Genomic DNA, 12,861 nt, shown 5'->3' on the forward strand with positions numbered 1-12,861 from the left:
TAGACTGAAGTGCAGTGGCCGCTCATGGCTACCGCAGCCTCGACTTGCTGGGCTCTGGCAATCCTTCCGCCTCAGCCTTCCGAGTAGCCGGAATTACAGGCATGCACTACCATGCCCGGCTGATTTTTTGATTTATTGTAGAGATGAGCCTCGCCAATTTGCCCAGGCGGGTCTCGAACCTGCGGGCTCAGACAATCCACTCACCTCAGCCTCCCAAAGTGTGGGATTACAGGCTGAGCCACCAAGCCCAGCTTGAAAATAAAATTTTTGATAAAAAATCAAGAAGCATAAAGCTTAAAAATTATTTAAATAAAACAGTATAGGACTTCTTCTGGCAAATGAAACCTAATTTCTTTGAAGTAAAATTAGAACAGCCAAAATATAAACAGAATCTACTGTCATGTACACATACAATTATACTATTTAAATAATATATTATTATTATTTTATATTATAGTATTTTAAATTTAAATTATATTGTTTTAAATTACTATATTTTAAAAATAAATACATTATTTCATTATATTAATTTAAATATATATTATTTTCAATAAAATATCGATATTTTATTAATTTAAGTTCATATAGTACTTTGGTTATTAATTAGTAAATATGAATCCACAGACACTGCATTATCACGAGATTATAGATGAAAAAATAAAATATTAAATGAAAACCTTGAGATTTCTGGTACTAAACACAAATAATGGTTATTATTTCTACTATTTATTACAATTCCCTCAATCGTTCTCCTTAGATTTGCTTCAGTCCTGGCTATAAAGGACTTTCAAAATAAATGAACATAAGGAATCAGAGCTAGAAAAAAACTTTGAGGCCCTCTAGTACAACTGCTTCATTATCCAGCTGAAGAAAATTCCACTTAGAGGGTTTAAAGAACAATGAGGCAGACCTATGCCATTAACTGAACCCTTGCCATGTGTCAGGCAGCCAATCTACAACAATGGTGAAATAGGAACTCTTATCATTTTCCTTTCACCAGTGAGAAAACTGAGACTCAAAAAATAAAAAAGGAGAAGGGCAGAGAGGGAAGAAGGCGATGGGAGGAAGAGAAGGCGGGAAGGAGAAGAAAATAGACTAGGGAGAGGAGAAAGTTTGCTGATAGTGACATAATCATGATGGGGCAATTTAAATTTTTATTGCTGTGTCCAACTCCTAAGCCCGCTGTCTTTTCCTTTTACAGCAATGTTTCTCCAAGTGATAATATCACTTATCTCCAGAGCATTGACTGGGGTCTAATTCTTTCCTCTACATATGCTCCTTCAATTATGACTTATAGTTGTGAATATATTATATGGGAAGTAATATATCATAGTGGAGTCACACAGTCACTCCATTATAGTTAAATAGAGACAGTCATACCTGACTTTAAATTTTACTTACTTAATTACCTTGGTTCCCTTATCCATATAATAGGAACCCTACTGTCAAAGAATTGCAATGATAATAAAACAAAATAATGAATAGGAAATGTTTAGCACAGTGCCTGGGTTCTGGTGAGTTCTCATATAGTAAAATATTGTTCAAAGAGCTGTGTAGTAAAAATTTTGTCCCCCAAACTAAGCACAAGATATTTCCAAGTTTCTGTTTGTTTGGCTTTTTTTTTTTGGAAGAAGACAATGAAACTCCTTAATGACATTCCATTTGCAACATATATATCTTTATATCTAAAAATGTGCTGTTTAGCTTCAAGGAGTACATTTAGCTGACTGTCTCCAGCTGTTCTATCCTCAGCATACACCTCAGTTATCAGACTAATGCCTCACTCTCGCCAGGCAGTAACCAACCAGTGACTCAGTATAACAGGAGTCCTAGGACTTGACCAATTATACCCAAAGTTGGATTCCTCTAAATCTTTGTTTGAAATCTTTGCCCTAGAGCTCCCAGTTGGGTTGGCTAACCCCACCAGATAGGCATGATTGTCTGACACTCTACCTTCCCAGTCCTGCTTCTTTCCACTTCTACCTTTCTCAGGAGATTTCCCCCTCAAAAACCTCTTGCGTTACTAACTCTACCTCAGAGTCTGCTTCCTAGAAGACACAATGGATGCATACATTGATGGAACACACTAAGCATAATAAATGATAAAAGAATCTTAACAAAGTACATCATGGTGAAATCTAAAAATGAGGCAAGACCCCAATTTATTCTACAGTGTAAATTTTTTAAAAAATCAAAACAGGTTGCATGCAAAGGACTGGTGATCTAAATGGCAATAGAGTTCTGATAACAATGCCTCTCTGTTGTTAGTCAATGCAGACCAACATCCTAAACCACCTCTCTTATTTTCATTAATAAATAATTATATACTGATGGTATTTAAAATGCTAAAATATGTAAAACAACTACAGAGAGATATGCCAATGCATTCTTCTTTTACTAAACAGTGGATAAAAACAGACTTACCTAAATTAGTGAGGAGGTAAGCAATTTTTTCATAAGCCTGTAATAAAGAAAAAACAAATAGTGAATAATATTATTTTGTTTTAGAAAAGGCTGGCATTTATATTTTTACGAAAACCTGAAATGCATCTCACAAAGTAGTTACAGTTTATATTAAGCAGAAATGTTTGTTAAAACAGTATGTAGTGCATTACATATACATACATATAGAAAATGGATGTAATACAAACATGAAATACACGTGTGTGTGTGTGTGTGTGTGTGTGTGTGTGTGTGTATAGAGAGAGAGCACGCGAGAGAGAGACATGTATTATCTGCAGTAACAAGTTGTTTCTGGTAGCTATCTTTACCTCCATTTTTTAAATCAAAGAAATGAGACCCAAAAAAACTCAAAAATTGCCGGGCTCGGTGGCTCAGCCTGTAATCCCGCGCCTTTGGGAGGCTGAGGTGAGTGGATTGCCTGAGCCCGCGGGTTCGAGACCCACCTGGGCAGCGAGACCTCATCTCTACAATAAATAAAAAAATCAGCCGGGCGTGGTAGTGTGCGCCTGTAATTCCGGCTATTTGAAAGGTTGAGGCGGAAGGATCGCCGGAGCCCAGCAGGTCGAGGCTGCGGTGGCCGGGAGCGGCCACTGCACTCCAGTCTGGGCGACAGAGACTCCAACTCAAAAAAAAAAAAAAAAAAAACTCAAAAATCGTTCAGCAAACTGATGGCCAAGACAACGTCAAACTATAGGACCTTTTTGCTATACTGGAAGGCTAAGGGGAAGGCTAATAAAAAATTTTCCAAACTACAGCAAAAGACAGTATGCAAATATCCTAAAGAACAAACTTGTTTTTGTAGCTATTCAACACTACATGTACATGTGAATGTGACTACATAACCACATAATTTGATTAATTATTGTTTAGGTTATACATTCCAATAACCCTGTCTGATGCACATTTGAACACGTTAAAGGTTGTTCACCTTCTCTGAGAGTTCTTTCAATAGACCTATTGTGATTATTTATCTTAGCTATGCCTCAAATCCACCTCTTTCTAAAATTTAAAATGTTATGCTGAGACAGGCATATTACACTGAGGTGTTACTTACTAATTCATTAAAGCTATAGTCACAAACTACCATTTTCAAATTTTAGGACAACAGTACCTTGAAGTCATGAACACCCAAGTTACTAGTTTTTGTGTTCTTCTCCATGTCCCATTGGTCAAGGAAGACAATCATGGCAAATCTTCAAGAAGTATAATGGGATGGACTTGGTCATACCACAAATAGTACACGAACAGCCATGTGCCTATGCAGATTTGAGTACCCTCGTAGGGACTCGAAGTTATTTTTTATTTTTTATTTTTTTGAGTTGGAGTCTCACTCTGTCACCCAGACTGGAGTGCAGTGGCCGCTCCCGGCCATCGCAGCCTCCACCTGCTGGGCTCTGGCGATCCTTCCGCCTCAGCCTTCCAAGTAGCCGGAATTACAGGCACGCGCTACCACGCCTGGCTGATTTTTTTTATTTATTGTAGAGATGAGGTCTCGCTGCCCAGGCGGGTCTCGAACCCGTGGGCTCAGGCAATCCACTCACCTCAGCCTCCCAAAGGCGCGGGATTACAGGCTGAGCCACCGAGCCCGGCTCTCGAAGTTATTTTTACTTAACTACCCTGTGGCTTGTGCCAAACAGTGCCTCATGTGTATCGTGATTCCTTAACAGCAATTTTGTCAAATTTTGTCAGACTGGAAACCCTTCTGGGGTATTTGAGAACCTCTCTCATCCAACGCCCAAATGCTATGGCTGATCGGCATCACTATCATGAGCTACAAAATCAGTACATGTACAGTGACTTGCTAGCTCCCAAACTACAAAGGGTCAAACTATTTCATGACTTAAATACATAACACACTCGACTAGATCCGTTAGTAGAGCATGGCACTCTCAAATATGTTCAACTGTGTGGTGTATGGCAGCAATCACTTTGAAGGACAAGTTGTGTGTGTGTGAGTGCATAGCGGAATGGGCACGTGCTTAAGGCAGGAGAGAATGAGTGTGGTCAGGGACAACTTTCCTGGCCTCTACATAACACATACTCATATACACAAATATGATACAAAGTGACCGAACCTATACTTTAAAAAAACCACCCCCTAGTTCCTTCAGTAAGCAGAAATTCTTTTATGCATATATATTAATTGGGTTAAAATATTATTAGGAATTTCTAGTGCATCAGGTAGTGTTTGAGGTGCAAATAACACCGAACAAAGAAGACGTCATCTCTGCTTTCACGGAACTTCAATTCCAGTGAGTAGAGACAAATGGTAAACAAATATGCAACTGGTCAGGAGGTGAACTGCGCTATGAGGAAAAGGAAAACAGGCTGAGTGGCTAGAGCATGTCAGTGGGCACAGTACAACTTTACAGAGTGGTCAGAAAAGCCACTTTAAGGGGGTGCATTTGAGCCGAGACCTGCATGAAGTGAGGAAAGGAGCCAAGCAGAAATCTGAGCTAAGTGCCTTCGAGACACAGAAATGGTAACACAAACGCCTGAGACAGGCATGGGCCTGACATACTTTGTGAAGGGCAAGGAAGCTCAAGAGAGTGGCAGCCAGAACAGAGTGAGGTAGTGAGAGATGAGTCATGGAGTTCTCACAGTAGAACATGTTTTCAGGACACAGGAGGCCATGGTAAGGATTATAGAATTCATTCTGAGCTGAGTTGTCATCGTCTTCCCAGCAATGCCATGTTTGGGATGTTTGCAGAACAATGGGGGGTGGGGAGTGCAGCAAAAGCAGAAAAAGGGCACGATTACTGTGAGGGGGCATCTTGGGGAGTTTCACATGGGCTTTAGTGTTTTGAATCTCTAAGTCAGAACCCCCACTGTTCAGCCTTCACTGTAAAACTGAATTCCAAACAGCCAGTTGCAGAATCTAAGAGATTGCTTTTTTCCAGCAATCTACCGTTCAGAATTTTTAGAAACCATGGACAAACTAAACAAATGTATTTATTAAAACAAAACCAACCCTATTATTAGGTGAGTCATTTGACATTACTTCTTTTCTTGGTGAAGATGTGTGGTCCAACCCTTTGATCCACCCTCTTCCATAATAACCTATTTGCATTATAATCTGTTACCAGTGGTAACACGGTATTAAGGAAAGTCAAGTGTATTTGAGAACTTCAGTGATCAGGCCCATGAAAGAAGCATAGGAATGTACACTCTGGACTCGAGAGGTGGAAGTGGATCAACAATGGGAAAAAGTCCAGGTCTAGCATGGAATGTCAGCCAAATGTAGTTAGGTCTTTTGTTTGTTTGTTTGTTTGGTTGGTTGGTTAGTTGGTTGGTTTTTGGTTGTGTGATGCTCTATGCATGCCACGTGGATTTTCAAATGAGAAGAACGCCAAAGGGGTTTATTGTTTTATTAACATGCTGAAATGGTTTAATTAGCCTAATTCCAGATTTTTTAAACTATAAGAGTACTTCTGCTCTCATTTTTCTAAAAACTTTCCGTGAATCATGAAACTAAACAACTGTCATGCTGCTGTAACATGACAAAATTAAAGCTTGCTTGTCAAGCAATAAGATTATGCATTTTTAATAATTTCACTTTTTAATTTTCATTAACATATTTTTAGAAATATTTTCTGATATGATAGTACCATGCTACTTACGATACCTTTTAGTAGCATAACATTTTTTTGAGGGGGCAGGGAAGATCAAGAAGAAAAATGATAGAATTGGGGAAGAGTAACTCTTAGTTTCAAATTTTGTCTTTGCATTTTTTTAGCTATATGCCTGATAAAGGAATGTTAAAAATAATAAAATTTGAAATTTTAATTATTGTGAAATTATTTGTAATTTATGTTTGGAAGATGCGGTTTCTGGTCTTGAGTATGCATCAAAAGTACCTTAGATCTCGTAAATTAAATTAATGATTTTCTAATGTTGTACTAGATTAGAATTACTGGAGAGTATTTTTGAATGATTTATTTTAATACAAATTTCCTAGCTCCACAAAAGAGATTTTGAATGGGACTCAAGTATATATATAGTTTTTCAAAAGCGTCCCCAGTGATTTGACACATAGTAAGATTAGAAAGTACTATTCTAAGTTACTTTCATGACCAATAAAATAGACTTGTAATCAAATTTTGATTATATTGGCCCATATTTTTCTCCTCAATTAAGTATTTATTTAGGAATGCCATGATTCATCTACCTTGAAATATTAGAGAATGGCTACCTTTTTTCTTATTATAAACTTAAATTAAAATAAGTCCTGCAAACTTGAAAGACATTGAAAATACAAGTTTAATAGAAAAAAATAATTTTGAGCACATGAAATGCTAGGATATTTGAAGAAAAATGTATTTCAAATTTATTAAAATGATTATTTTTAGGCATTAAATAAAGACTTAGAGATACAAAAATGAGGCAGCTACAATCCTCACTAGTAAGAAACTTCTCTAATAGTGGGAGAAATGACATCTCCTAAGCACTATAACAGGAGAATATTCCCAAAAGGGATTGTTTAATTCTGTCAGTAGAATCTGATAGGAGGAAGAATAAGTATGTCCAAACACTTTGTGAGAAGAAGAATCACAAATTCCACATATGAGACTGAGGAAAAGCTTTATGGAGGAAGCTTAGCTAGAATTTTCTAAGGTAAGTGATATTCTCCAAGGATACAATTTTTTTTAAAAGGCAGCATTCCAGACAGAGAAAGCACCAGCTCTGCACACCAAGAAACAAGGATTGTGAAGTATCAAAGGGCCCCGAAAACAAGTGAAAGTGGGTCTATAGGTTGGAGTGCAGGGTGATTTTTTTAAAGGGATGGATCAAGACACAGTCTTAAATAGGAAGCGAAAGGACAATTGGCTTTGAATAATGGAAGGCCTCCTATGCTAAGATAATGAATTTAGAATTCATACTAGAGGAAATAGCAATCCATTAAACAATCTTAAGCACATGGTGACCAAATTTATAATTTAGGAAGATCCTTCCAACATTTGTGTGCAAGAAAACTAGGAATAGTTTAGAATCGAGACAGAAAGACTAACCAGTCAGAAGCCTGCAGCAACAGTCCAAGCTAAGAGTGACAAATAGCTGAACTAAGGTAGTAGAAATGAAGATGATGAGCAGGAAATGGATAAGAAAAATGTTGCAGAAACAAGATTTATAAGTTAGTCACTGATATAATGAAGAAGATACATAAACTATGTGAAGAATGGTTTAGGGTTTTTGTCTATGTACACTAAATATTAAAAGTTCCTAATTTAAAAATGTTTGACTAATTTAAACCTATGCCTACAGTTTATAATTAAGACATATGCATAATAGCTGAAAAGCAAATTAGATTAAGATAAAATTTTGACTGATGTCAAGTCCTTTATTCGGAGAAAAGAGTGGTACAGGGATCCTAAAGTTTATTAAGAAAGAAAAAAAGCACTTTTATATTAGCTATATATTTAGTTTTGTCTAAAAATAGCATAACAAGATGTAGCATTTGGTTTTCTATATGAACATTTTGGATGGTATAATATTTGACATTAATGATTTTAAATCTCTTCCTGTTTGATTAAGCATTTAAATTAATCCTGCATATTCAGGTGAATTAGAAGGGCTGTTTAGTTATCTGTAAAGTGCTTTAACATGCTTAGTAGAAAGAGAATGCATACATTCTAAAGAGTTGTTCTTTTACACTAATTAAATCTGAGAAACACAACATTCTTTTCACGTTGGTTGAATAGGCTGAGTAGGCTGTATAATTCACTTTCTTTGCACTAAATCCACTTCAAAATCTCCTGAGTTATTCCAAAGGTAAAGGAGAAGCACTTTTATGGTTTATTCCATTTCTAACAATCCCTGAATCATTATATCAAAATGTCCAATGAGTAGGAGTAAACATTTATAAAATAGTTCTGCCTTTTCTCAGGATCTATGAATGATGGTTTTTATAGCACAAATACATTACAGGGGTTCTAGAACTCAATTAAAGAGAGCTCAAAAGATTGAAGATCTCAAAAAATTGGGTTTTATGATTCAAACAATACCATCCTCACCTGCCTTTAGAGAATTTATTTCTACAGACTCACATCATTAAGTTTAGCCGTGTTTATACTGTAAATGCAAGTGCATAATTCTAAAAAATAAACAAATAATCACTTCATAAAAATAGTAATGCATTAAGCCTCCACAGACATGTAAATTTAAAGAGAACAAGTTGTATCTGAACTTTATGAGAGAAAGGGAAAACTGTAGGTATGAGAGCCAATTGTGATTCTAGGGAGGGGGTGGTAACTGAGGGTGGGGGTGAGAGGTAGAGAAGAGTTCGAGTTTAAGGAATTGATGGTGAGGAAGCAACCAGAATAATATAAAACTAGAGTCTGGTACAATGGACTCTTTGGTCAAACTTTGATTTCTACAACATCAATGAAGGCAGAAAGAGCTCTTTTATAAGATGTTTTAGGGTATTCCGATGTAGGTTCTGACCATGAGCTTGGTCTGACAAGTTCTTCAGTTTAACTGAGAAGATAGATGGTTATTCCATTAGGTGGGTACTAAGGATTGAACTGAATCTGGATTTTTCTGTTCCCGCAGCTGTCATGCTTGTTTCTCCAAGCAAAAATTAATTAAGCACATTTAGCTTCCTCATTTTTCCTGCTTGTGAAGTATTCCACATCTTCAGAAATATTAGGCCAGTTCATTAATCCAAAGACCTGCTGATATTTTTGAAGATCAGCAGGTCTTTGGAACAAATTACAAAATAAACACAGGAATACAGGATGTTCTTTTAAAAGACAAGAATAATTGATGGAGGGAGAAGAAAATAAAGACACATGAGACCATTAACAATGATGATCTCCAATGCGTACAATTAAACTTATGGTGAGAAAAAGAGATGACTTTTATTTAATATGTTTATAGTTTAATACTTTTTACAATACATTGATTTTATAGTTCAAAGCTATACAACATAAATATAATAGAGTTTAAAGAGGAGAACATAGAATTAAGACATTAAAAATACAAGACTAATGAAAATTATCATAGTGCATAATTTCTGCATGAACTGATTAAACATTTAAAAATTGTCTTATATTTTTAGACATATCTGATGGAAAGACACAGCACAACAAACTGTGTTTGATTTTCTTTCTTCCAACGATGACTCTGAGCATTCAAACATTTATAATTAAGCAGCAGATACCATTTAAAGAAAAAAGAACAAAAATAAGTATCAGTCAATGCTGATGTGTTCTGGAGAATTTAGGAAGACCAAAGAAAAGATTGTCATTATTTCCATATTTTGGGATGAAGGAAAATAATCATCTAAATGCATCTATCACTTAAAGTGAAGAAAAATGGAAACATTTTGTTTAAATATTAATATTTTGCAAGAAGAAATACGTAGACAGATAGACACATAAAGGGAAAAAATTTAAAATATTGGAGTCAAACAAATACAAAGGAAGAACATCACCATGTCTTGGCATCTTTCATGCACTCAAGAACGATCTCATTTCCTCTTGAAATACCCCTGTGGGCCATGTGTGAGTTTTATCTCCTTCATTTAAAAAAAAAAATCAAGAAATGATTGCTCATATATGTTATGTGGTATGACCAGGATCACACAGGTCAAGTAGTAAATTTCTGCTTTGCCTGTGTCCAATGTTCGCTGATTTTTGTGAGGATACCAAGTTGAGAAACTGACAATACAAAAGGATGAAAGCTTGAACAGTGTTGAGAAAGGTAGGGGAGAAAGGGGAGCACACGAGAGAACACAAGAAACATAATTTATATGTGTGGGGACGCTGCTCATCTACTGGCAAATCTTTTATTTACTTGGTAAAAAACCAAAAGTTAAAAGTAATCCATAGTTGCCACCTATGTGGCTGTGGTTTGTGTGTGTGTGTGTGTGTGTGTGTGTGTGTGTGAATTACACATTATTTTATTGAGTACCCTAAATATTTTTTTTACATCCTTGTAATATTCTAATACAAGTTAATATTTAGCCACCTACTGGTCATTGTGAAAAATTTAAAAGTTACATTCATTTACTTTTCATCTCACTTTTGTGATACATTACTCTATGTTTTATTCCGATCTATATTTAAATTCCTTGAGACATCATGATTACATGTTAAGTTAATTTATACATTCACTTTTTTCCTTTATATTCATTTTTCTTGCATCAGCATAAGATATTTTTATATGGACCTAAGATATTACCTTTATATTTTCTTTTTTTTTTAAATCAATATTATTTATCATGATATTGTGGGGTACAGTTAAGGGCTAGGTATACAAATATGCTTCATTCAGGCACCCTTGCTGATAAGAGGTGTCTCCCCATCCCCAGACAGATATTGACTACCATTAATCCCATGGCTGTGGCTTTATGAGTGACTCATATTTTTAAAAAATGTATTTTACTTGTTATTTGTTTTGCATTTTATATAATGATGGAATGTCTTAAAAACAAATGTTTTTTTTCTGATTTTTAAATGAATATCTATACGCAGAGAAAAATGCTTGAATGATCAGAAAAAATTAAATAGGAGAGTGATGTGAGAAAGATGGCCAACTACAGTTACCTGGCATTCATCCTTTCCACAAAAAGAGACCAATTCAATCAATAAATAAACAACTATTTTTTAAAAATTTTAACTAGAGTGACTGAAGGAGAATGCAGGCAAGCACCAGGGGAATAGTAAAATCTATATGAAGTATAGAAACCAGAAATAATAAAACTATAAGTAGAAGAGCAAGGCATCCTGACTCTGCCTCACTATCTCCCTCACCAGGATCAGCTCAAAGTTGGGAAAATCCCTTTAGAGAAAAGATAAGTTGAAAATCTCCAATGGTCATTTTATATCACAAATGCCAGCAATCCTTGCTCCAGATCTGCCCAGTCCTTAACAAGATTTTAGTAAACAGAATTCAACAGCAAATCAAAACATTATATACTATGATAAAGTGGGTTTTGTCCCAAGGATGTGAGGATGGTTGAACATATACAAATTAATGAATATGATTTATTACATCAACAACAAGAAAGATAAAACTCATGTGATCATTTTGATAGACACAGAATAAGCTTTTGACAGAATTCAACAACACTTCATGATAAAAAACTCTCAACAAATTAGGCATAGAAGGTATTCCCTCAACACAATAAACACCATACACGACAAATGTACAGGTAATATCATGCTGAATGGAAAAAAAGCTGAAAGCTTTTCCTCTAAGATTAAAAGCAAGGTAAGAGTGCTTACTTTCTCCACTTTTATTTAATATATTACTGGAAATCCTAGCCAGAATGATTAGATAAGTGAAATAAAGAACCAAAATTAAATTGGAAAGGAGTAGTTAAATTGTCCATGTTTGCAGTTGATATGAATATATAAATTTTATATATAAAAATTTAAAAATTTATATATATAAAATTCTAAAAACTTCAACAAAAAATTGTAAGCATAAATAATTTCAGTAAAGTTTCAGGGCAAAACATTATACAAAAATCAACAGTGTTTCTACATGCTAATAGCAAATTACCTGAAAAAGAAATCAAGGAAATAAGTCATTTACAATAGCCACAATAAAAATTAAGATATGTAGAGACACATTTAATCAAGGAAGTGAAATCTCTACACTGAAATGTATACAACACTGATGAAAGTAAGTGAAGAAGATACAAATCAATGGACAATTTCCTGTGTTCATGGATTGGAAGATTTAATATTGTTAACATGACAACATGCAAGTTTAATGCAATTCCTATCAAAATACCAGTTACCCTTTTCCCAGAGATAGCAAAAATAATTCTAAAATTCATATTGAACCACGGACAACCCCAAACAGCCAAAACTATCATGAGCAAAAAGAACAAGGCTGGAGGCATCACAGTACCTGATTTCAAAATATATCAGAAAACTAGAGTAACCATACTGGCATACAGACAAATCAACCAATGGAATAGAATAGAGAGCCCAGAAAAAAATTCACACACCTACAACCGTCTGATTCTTCACAAAGGTGAAAAAGAGGTTAACACTGTTAATACATATTTTTAAATTTTGTTTTGTTTTCATTTTAGATTCAAGGGCTACACAAGAAGTTTTGTTACATGGGTAAGTTGCATGATGGTAATGTTTATATTTCTGTTAAATCCATCACCCAAATGGTGCTCAATAGGTAGTTTTCAACATTAACCCCCTTCTTTTACTTCTCTCTTTAGGAGTCCTCAGTGTCTCTTGTTTCCATCCTCATGCCTGTGAGTACCTAGTGTTTAACTTACGCTTAGGAGAACATGAGGTCTTTTGGTTTTCTGTTTGTGTTAATTAATGCTTGACTTTCATTTCTTTCTTTCTTTCTTTTTTTTTTGAGTTGGAGTCTTACTCTGTCACCCAGACTGGAGTGCAGTGGCCGCTCTCGGCCACCGCAGCC

General features: G+C 35.3%; 1 protein-coding gene across 2 annotated transcripts in view; it reads right to left on the bottom strand.

Annotated features, from left to right (window-relative positions):
- The window catches only part of ANO3 (anoctamin 3), a 198,583-nt gene that overhangs the window by 24,083 nt on the left and 161,639 nt on the right, over positions 1-12,861 (bottom strand). For both annotated transcript variants that reach the window (XM_008056070.1, XM_021711366.1), the window contains one exon: positions 2,425-2,461. In XM_008056070.1, the coding sequence (XP_008054261.1) occupies positions 2,425-2,461 (37 nt within the window). The remainder of the gene's footprint in view (positions 1-2,424; positions 2,462-12,861) is intronic.

The sequence above is a fragment of the Carlito syrichta genome, unplaced genomic scaffold (genome assembly GCF_000164805.1).
Source record: "Carlito syrichta isolate Samal-C Ts95f unplaced genomic scaffold, Tarsius_syrichta-2.0.1 Scaffold302088, whole genome shotgun sequence".
NCBI classification, from domain to species: Eukaryota; Metazoa; Chordata; class Mammalia; order Primates; family Tarsiidae; genus Carlito; species Carlito syrichta.